Source organism: Cololabis saira, chromosome 4, assembly GCF_033807715.1.
Source record: "Cololabis saira isolate AMF1-May2022 chromosome 4, fColSai1.1, whole genome shotgun sequence".
NCBI classification, from domain to species: domain Eukaryota; kingdom Metazoa; phylum Chordata; class Actinopteri; order Beloniformes; family Belonidae; genus Cololabis; species Cololabis saira.
The window spans coordinates 34,637,111-34,646,672 of record NC_084590.1 but is presented as its reverse complement, the minus strand read 5'-3'; the positions used below and the strand labels follow the sequence as shown (position 1 = coordinate 34,646,672).

Below are 9,562 nucleotides of genomic sequence, written 5' to 3'. Positions count from 1 at the left end.
AGAGGTTTTTGTTTGATGCGTCAAACATGTTTATGTATTTCGATTAAGAATTAAAGGCAGACAAGCAGGTCGATAAGCGCAAAGCAACAGTTTCCATTGCAGGTGATTAGTCTGAGGTCTGCTTGATAGCGGTCACGTCTCTGTAATAGCGTCTGCATACTGAGAGGTGACGATTACGTTTGTCAGGCTGCTCACACACACACGCTCTAAGGCTGATTTATGGTCCCGCGTTACACCGACGCAGAGCCTACGGCGTATGGTGCCGAAGGCTACGCCGTAACCCTACGTAGGCTCTGCGTCGATCCATCCATCCCAGCCCTCAACAGGTACATTATACCCAGCAGCCGCGTCAAAAGGGGGCTGAATTTAGTTCATTTAGGACCCGTTCTTGATTAGTTTCAGATAATTATCCAGCTCTGCTTTAAAAAAAAATGCTTGAATAAGTTATGAAACTGTACCAGAAAAATGACGCACAATCCAGGCACGGATTTGGACGGCATCTGCACTAAATTTAAAATGCTCAAATGAGCGTGTCGGATGGAGGTTCAGCTCGGTGTGATGGTCTGGTTTCATGATGCCGGTTTGTTTCTCATCCTCAACTCACCGACGCGCACCGTACGGTGTGCGTTGCCGCGTACCCTACGCCGTAGGCTCTGCGTTGGTGTAACGCGGAACCATAAATCAGCGCATCAGGTGCTCAAATCCGCGTTCCTCATCCAGACGCGCGGAGAGCAATAAAACCACATCCACGCTGTAAATAACACACCCGCTCTGTGTGCAATATAGGAATAAATAAATAAAGCTCCACTGTTTTCAATTGATCACACACTGAGTACAGAAACCTGCGATCAAGTTTGTAAAAAAAACCAAATCAGAAGTTTTTGCGCATTCACACTTGTCTGCCTGTACTGAATTACAGCAAACCGAACGCAACTGGCTTAATTTGGGAAATATTAATGATTGAAATTGAGTCAGACAGTGCAAAGTAGTTGCTCGCAGCAGATTAGAGGGACGCTGCTCTTACCTCCGTCTCCTAACGTCCTCCGCAGATTATCCGGCCAACATCATGCTTCCACATTTCACAGTGCCCGCTCCAAACTCGATCCTGCTCCAAGTAGCGACTCTCCCCCCTAACCTGCCACCACACGATCCAGCTGGGGGAACAGACACGCTTCCGAGCACGGCCTTCACAATAAGAGTCCTTTCCAGAAGTGCACTGATACAAATATTGTGATTGATCTACTTAAAAAAAATAAGGCAACTATTTGCATGAGATTATTATGTAGATCAAGAAAGACAAGTCTTTGTATAAACTATTTAATTTTTTGTATGTAAATAATACATTTTGCAAGTACAGTCAACTTAATTGTGTTAAGTTGTAAACAAATGTGTATTTTAGTATGTGGTGTAAAATTATGGAACTCCTTAACAACTGATTTAAAGGATTGTAAAAATATTCACCAGTTCAAGAAATTGTATAAAGACCACACAATTAGACAATATGAATTTAACGGGTAAAATATATTTTGTTGTTTTTGTTTTTATATTGTTGGTGAGTTAGTGTGTATGTTTTCTTATTTTTTGTTTTGTTTTTTCATTATTTCTTTTTTTGGTATTATATAAGTAGTGATTGTGACGGACAGACCGTCTTCATACGAATTGTTTTATTTTTTTGAGAAAGGGGCTTGGTATATAAGGCTTTCTTCTTCTTGCCCCTTTTCCATCATGGAATGGAACATATGTGAACTATTTCCATGATATGGAATAAATAAAAATGAAATGAAAAAATGAAATGAAGTTTACTTTATTTACCAAAATTAAGGTGACTTTACTTGCCAAAATTAAGATGACTTTACTTGCAAATGAATTTTGTACATACTAAATATTAAGTCGTTTATACAAAGACTAGTCTTTATTGATCTACATAAAAAACTCATGCACAAAGTTGCCTTAATTTTTATAAAGTAGATCAAGCGAGATATTTTTTACTGTGGTGTTCTACTTAAAAAAATAAAGCATGTTTCATCTAAACGTTGGTCAATCTGCCCAATAGATTAAAATTGTTAAAGGAAAGGTAAATACAACAAGATCATTGCTTGTTGTTTGTGTGTAAATGAAAAGATTGCCTGGGATTACATCAATACTGCTTGTTAAGGAAAAGAAAATGTCTTGTTTTTTTAATAAATGCAGATTAAGTTCAAAACTAGATGTATTCATGTAAAGCTACAGACTTCATTTTTAATTGCTAATATCACAGATTTAAATATGTTATATTTACATGCGCTTAGACTTATTTTGTTCAGTGTAGAGAGTGAGAGTGTGTGATTATGGTTGAGTTTCCCGTCAGAGCTGCTCAGATGACTGAAGAGGACATGCCAAGTGAATAAATCTGAATAAAGTGTATTTAACTGTGACATCAAGGGAAAAGAAGTACGCTTGGTCAGTGTTTGTGGTTGCAGAAGTACAACAACATTGCAAATTAGGTCCAAGCAGAGCAGCTGCACTTGATCTTATTCTTTGTACATGTGAACACATGCAGCTTGTTTATATTTATAAGGAGCTATTTTTGTTGATGGAATAACTTTAACTTGGCTTGCCGGTAAGGATCCTGCACTTGTTGCGTCACACAGAGAAAGACAGTGTTCCAGACACTTTAAATACATTTTTTTTACAGTAAGTCCTTAGTGTGGGAATGCCTCCTTCACAAGCCTTGAATCACAGGGTGGGGGGGGGGGATGTAACTCACACTAATGTTTGATTGGTTTAAATCAGGTTTCACAAATGAGCCTTTAAATTTTTTCCAAATTTAACACTTGACCACGAGACGGTAACATCCTGCCACCTTCTAACTGCAGATCTTACAGGGACAGATCTTGTCTTACTAAGTTATCCTGGAGACCTTTCCCTCTGAGACGCACACGGCCTCATCATTCCTGGTTTAAATCCAACTAAGTGTTATTATCCTCCGCTCTCTGTTTTTTTGTTTTGGTCAATGTTTAACATTGAGACTTTAAAATATATCCCAGATTTGAGATGTTATGTGTCCACCACACACTCTTTACGCTTTTAAACTCCTGAACCCCATTTACTCAGTTTTTAGGATCACATTATCCACAGTTATTGTTTATTTCCCGTATTTTTGAAATGTTCCACCACTAGTTCAAATTGCTTTTATTTATCAAACTTCATAGATTAGATTCTCACGTATATTGACCAGCTCTGACATCATGACCACCTTTGTGGGTCCGTGTGGGTCCTCCCCTTTCCAGCAAAAGTCTGCTGACCAGTCAGTACGTGGACAAAGAACATCTGAGCGTGTCCTGGGGTGTCTACTAAAAGGACGTTAGTGACAGATTCTTTGGGTCTTCTGGGTCATTGGGTAGGATCATTGTGGATTCCCACAGATTGGCATCTGGGGAGTTTGGGGGTCGGATGAATACTTTAGACTCTTTGTGGTTTCTGAGTCCTTGGCAAGTCTTTTTGGGGCCCACTGCTGCCTCGCTGGAGCAAACTGTTGTCATATGGAGTAGGGGGAAATGATGCTCTGCAAAGCATGTATAGGCTAGGATGCAAGTTTCCTCAGCAGAATATTGCATTGTAACAAGACGCGCAATGTGATTCACTTACCTCTCCGTTATAGCTGATCTGTGTAGGCGACTCGGAAACAGCTAAGACTATTTCACAATGGCTCCATATGAAGCAGCTAATTGCTGTTTAAATGCTCCTTATACCGTATTGTCAAATGTGGAGACTTGTATTACTACACTCAGAGGTGGACAGAGTACTCGACCCCAGTACATGAGTAAGAGTACAAATACTACTGGTCAAAATTTACTCTGTTACAAGTAAAAGTAGCTCAGTCAAAATATTACTCGAGTAAGAGTAGAAAAGTACTTGCTTTTAAAGGTACTTAAGTATCCAAAAGTAAATGCTTTTAAATTTACTTTAAGTAAAAGTAAGACTAAGAGTAAATTTCTTATTTTCCACATCAGTAAATTACTATATTTTTTCTAAATTAATTGTTGCGGCTCTGTCTTCACTTGTTGCGGCTCTGTCTTGACAAACGCAGGCTACTTTGGCGGTATCGTTTTGAGGAGGCTTGACGTATTTCCGCTTTACGTACATCCCAGTGGAGAGCGCGCACTGTGATAGGTCTCCTCCTTTGACAAAAACAGCTTGTGTCCAATAGGATTTTAGGGAAGAAGAAAAAAGAGCAGACCTGAAAGTAACGAGTACTTTTCAGCCTTCCTAGAAATTTACTCGAGTAAAAGTAAAAATATTTGTCTTGGAAATATATTCAAGTAAGAGTAATAAGTACCAAAGAAATCTAATACTCAAGTAAAGTACAAATCCTCTGGATATGTACTTAAGTACAGTACTCAAGTAAATTTACTCCGTTACTGTCCACCACTGACTACACTAGAGTAAAAGTAGTTAGTTTTGAATGCAGGGCTCAGTCATAACTGAAGTTGATCATAAATAAATCATACAAATCTGACATTTCTGATATTTAGTTTACCTTAAATTATATATAAACATTGTAATGTATGAATGTTTGTGTACAGGATGGGACTTGCTAAATATTGCAGTGACAGGTGACCAGTTTTTAATCCAGTTGTGACATGTAGTAGAAAACTTTGAAAGAAATGATTACGTTTACTCTCAGCTGACCAAGGTTGAAACACTTTCATTAAATTCATTTTGCTCAAAAAAACGTGTCCTTTTTGCCCTATGATTTTACTTTGAAATCAAATGGCCAGACTTCCTGCATAATCCCAGCTGTCCTCTGCTGGTTTCACTACAACCATCACAGAGGGACGTCACAGCACTGAATGATCGTCCATCCATCAAAGCCGAGATCAGACACATCAATTACTACCGAGTGGCTACAGGCTGAGGGCCAGTTTGTTATTGTCCTGAAAAAAGATGCAGAACCTGATAATTTATGGTTATAAACATCAGTTCAGCTCTACTGATGAAAAAAAAAAAAAAAAAAAAAATCACATTAGGTAAGAGAGGCAGTGTGACTGAAACTGGACGCCAGGCCAGATCACTGTGGTTGTTGACACTCTGTTGATTCAACGTGGGCTCATGTCACAGCAGAGGGACTGAAGGGAGGAAAGCCACAGCTGAAAATATCAAGCCCCCACACTGGGGAATCGTTTTTTGAAATCTTAGCTTCTAAGTATTAAGTTTACGCCTGCAAAAAACACATGCGTCATGCAACACGTGTTTATCTCCAACCTATCTATCTAAACAAGTAGTCCAAGGAGTTTCCAGCACAAACACAACCTGTCTGTACTGTAACCTTTCAGTAAATAATCCCTTGTGTACATGACATGGCGAAAACATAAAGGAATCAGAAAATAGGTCTTTACTGCCACCTGCTGACTGAAACTTGGTACTGCACGCTCTAAAACCAAAAATCTAATCTGGGACAAGAGCTCAGAGGTAATAAAGAAAAAGTAAATGAATCAAAAGACAAAATGGGCCAGGACAAAATTAGATTCTGTAACCATTTTTTTTTTTATTTTGCAAATGGGTTATCACTCAGACTGTACACAACAGATATTTTCTGAGTTCTGACCCAATAAAGCCAAAAAGGAGTGTCCCGAGACGAGAGAGCAAGGTGGTCTGTTAACGGCAGAGGAGTACAAGGAGAGTAAAGCTCAGGTTTGTGTTCTTTTACACTTAAAATCCATGTTTCTCTTGACATCACACCTATTATCTAAAGCTTTTAAAAAAAGATGGTTCTTCTGTTTTAGGCAGACCACCCTGCTGCCTGCCAGTGGTATCCTGAACTTGTCAAGCAGTCAAGCTTTTGGTGAGTGAGTTTTTCTTTTTTTTCATACAAAAGACAAAAACAAAAATTAAAATAAAAAAAAAAGGAAAAAAAAAACAGATTCAAAGACCACATTACAGAACACTATAAGAACAACCAGGGGATAAAAATAAAACAAAAAAACAGTGTAATTATGCCAGAGCAAGCCCTGCAAGTAACACTCATTAAGTCAACACGAGAACAGTTTTCCCGTTCAAACACAGGCACATCCATGTGCCTTGTAGTTATACGTTATGAAGTACTGATTGAATTCATGCCAAGGCTCAAAAAACACCCTCCTTCACTATAGCTGGCAATATATTGTGCTGTGACCAGAAACAGACGTTTTTCATACACTACACGTGTTATAATGACCACATTAGTTCACTTATTGTACTTTTGTTCTAATAATACATCAAATAAAAGGAATAGTCTAAATCCCTCACGACAAAGCTATGCTGATTATCATAGAAACTGATGACAAGACAATCTACTGACACACAGGCACAGTGCACAAGCTCGCAGGCAGGAATGGAAAAGAAACCTTTCTAGTTTTTAAATAGTAAAAAAAAGGCTTTTTAGAGGTTTTTTTTTCCTTTTTGCTTCAAAGTACAACCCAGACTATGAAGCCAGAGCTTTGATCTGCATATATGTGAGGAGGAGAACTATAAAAACTTTCGCTAACATAGTTGTTATCCCCCGCACAAATGGGTGATGTATATTTAGCTCGAGATCGCACGACGTTCGCTTGATCCAAAGTTCTTCAACCCTTGGCTGAGAGTCAGCAGTTCTGCAGGCGTTGTTTGTTTTTCTGTGAACATCTGTGTTCAATGAGTTTCCTTTTTTTTTTGTCGATCAAATACATTTAGTGAATATTGTAACAGCACTATGGTAAGGCAGTGACAGACTGAATTAATTTGATCCTAAATTGGTCCAAATCAGATCGGATGATGCACTCCCTCACTCTCTCTCTCTCCCTAACTGCGAGTTAATTTGGTATTTTTTTTAAATCCAAACACTAAACTCTGGCCTTTGTTTTATGTGTTTTGTCATATCTGTGGGAGACCAACCATCCCTGTAACAGACAAAGTGAAATAAATTGTAAAAACTTTACAACCACTTGCAGGTCAGACATGCATAACAAGCCATTTAAGGATATAGCCCCACAAAGGAAGCCAAATTAAAAAAAATGGAAACAGTTTTACATTTGCACAGTAGAACATGAAAATAAAAAAAATACTTTTTTTCAATATAGTCAGTTATTTTACACCTATAATAATCCAATACTTGTATGCAATTGCAGATCAAATTAAGCACAAGAAGAATCTCATTCCTTTAACTGGCAATAATAAATATATTGATCTAAACCATCCTGATGGGTTTAAGAACATAAAATAGGATCCAAAAAATAAAATAAATCTCTTATGACCTAAAAATAAATTCCTTGGATGTGTTAAAGTTTTTGATGCATGAAACAGAAAATGAAAGCACAGTTAAAGTGTGCTCTAGCTAATCGACATGCGCGGGTTGTTTTTGAATACGCTGTTAAGGGCACTGGAAATCAAAACTCCTGCAGTGTTTCTCTCTTGTCGCTGCTGCAAAATGTTTTGAGGTGGGCTGGGGTCATCGTACCGGCCCATCATACTTTGCTCTCGGTGGTATTTGTCTGCGTGACACTGTTTTGTGCGGCAGTGATCAACGTATTTGGTAAGGCTGCCTCCTCCAGTTTGCCCTTGTCGTCAGTAAAAATCTTCCTGCAGTGGAAAGAAGAGAACATTAGAAATTAGAAATTGTAGGCATCTTTGGCTGCAAAACATGTCAGCAAACAGACACTTTTTAGTTGATCACAGTCTGAACCATTTATTCTAATGACATCGTCACCCAATATGTAAGAGGACACTGTTTTCAGACGTCTTCTTGCATATTTCTTCACCACCTTGACAACAATCAGATCAAATAAACAGAGAATGACAAACCCACATCCCGCATGGACTTGGATTCCTAACATCAAACACTAAATGTTGAGCAACTAATTTATTAATCAGTCTAATTCTACTTCAAAGAGATTGATAGCACAACAGATGAGCCCTGGGCTTATGGTTCGTGATATCCCTGCTGATCTTAAAGCAGTTCAGCAGAGCTTTCCGTAGCTGCCTGCAGCTCCTCTCTGCCGCTCAGAGCAGGAAAACACTCCAGTTGAGTCTCTGTTCTCTACTTGGAGAAGATTTAGGCGATGCTCTGGGGCAGATCGGAGGAATCTCAGACAAAGCGTTTTGTAATTATTAAAGCTCGTCTCAAAGCTGGAATGTGCTATGTTAGTATTGAAATGACAGTTTGTGCACTGATGTTTGTTTGAGGTTTATTTAGACTCAGTCGTGACCTGACTGAGGGGAGAGTGAGAACGCAACCCTGCCTCGAGGCCTCAGTGGCTGCACCGGGATTATATCTAATAAGGCAATGCCTGCTAATCACGGACTCGCAAAATGTTCTGATCAGTTTCACTATAACAGAACTGAGCTGCCTATTTTATATCTGACACTGAAAAAACATGAAATACCGTATTTTCTGGACTATAAGCCGCTACTTTTTTCATAGGTTTTGAACCATGCGGCTTATACAAAGGTGCGGCTATTCTGTGGATTTTTCTTCCACCGCTCGGGGCGCTCTAACCGGAATTAGAATCAAAACCAAGACAAAATAAATGCAAAGAAGAATGCGCTACTTAGCAGATAGAAGTAGGTAGAAGCAGATTTCAAACAGATAAATAGATAAATAAATACCGGTTATTTTCTCTTGGTTCTGTCCCGTTTTAATCAGCAAAGTTGCTGCCGTGTTAAAAGACACTGTTAGGAAAGGATCTATTTAGGTACAAAAATGTACATCATTTACAGTTCAAAATCCTTCTGTACATGTAGTAAATATCTAATCTAGCAACATAAATTGCATATCTTTTTTCTTTAAATAGAGCGGAGGCTGCTTATATACAGGTGCGGCTTGTATATCTTTTTTTTATTATTTTTTTAAAAATAGAGCGAATGCGGCTTATATACAGGTGCGGCTTATAGTCCAGAAAATACGTTAAGTTGATCATCTGAACACTATTTTTTTTTGTAAGGATATTTATCATTTGTAAATCAAAATACGAGGGACACAGCTGCAAGTTAGGCACAACAGTTCAGTAAAGTTTAAATAAAAAATAATTTAGAGGAACATCCATCCATCATTTATACCTGCTTATTCGTATTCAAGGTCATGAGGAGTCTGAGCCAATCCAAGCGCGCTTTGAACGGAGTACACCCTGGACGGGTCACCAGTCACCTTCTGGAGTTGAAACACCCCTATTGGGTCTATTGTTAGATGGGTTTGAGTTTGAATGGAAATGGAAATTAATGTTAGCTCTGCGAGCGATAAACCTACATCAAAATACCTTTCTTTTTTTACTTCCAACAAGCCTCAGAAAAGTCCACTAATTTAGACTTTGCATGTGCACAAAACATTTTTTTTGTCTTTTCCTTTTTTAAAGTCTGTTTCTACAGACATCTTCCCCCTAGACATCTTGTGATAAGTCTGCTCAATTTGACTACTGATGCTGCACAAACCAACATTAATAGACACTAGAGGAGCAGTTCATGACCTCTGCTGCTAACACTTGCCCATTCTGTCAGAGATTTGAAGTTATAATTTCCAGTGTGTCTGTAGAGACCCAATAACATTATCACTCGAGCGGAATAACATTTTTGA

The 9,562-nt window shown here is 38.5% G+C and overlaps 1 protein-coding gene across 13 annotated transcripts in view; it reads right to left on the bottom strand.

Moving 5' to 3' along the window:
- Window positions 1–5,513: 5,513 nt before the first annotated feature.
- Window positions 5,514–9,562, bottom strand: part of ncam1b (neural cell adhesion molecule 1b) — a 90,186-nt gene continuing 86,137 nt past the window's right edge. For 11 of the 13 annotated variants that reach the window (XM_061719564.1, XM_061719576.1, XM_061719566.1 and 8 more), the window contains one exon: window positions 5,514–7,575. In XM_061719564.1, the coding sequence (XP_061575548.1) occupies window positions 7,461–7,575 (115 nt within the window). In that variant the 3' untranslated portion in view covers window positions 5,514–7,460. The remainder of the gene's footprint in view (window positions 7,576–9,562) is intronic. The other 2 variants (XM_061719565.1, XM_061719575.1) reach the window with 2 other exon arrangements.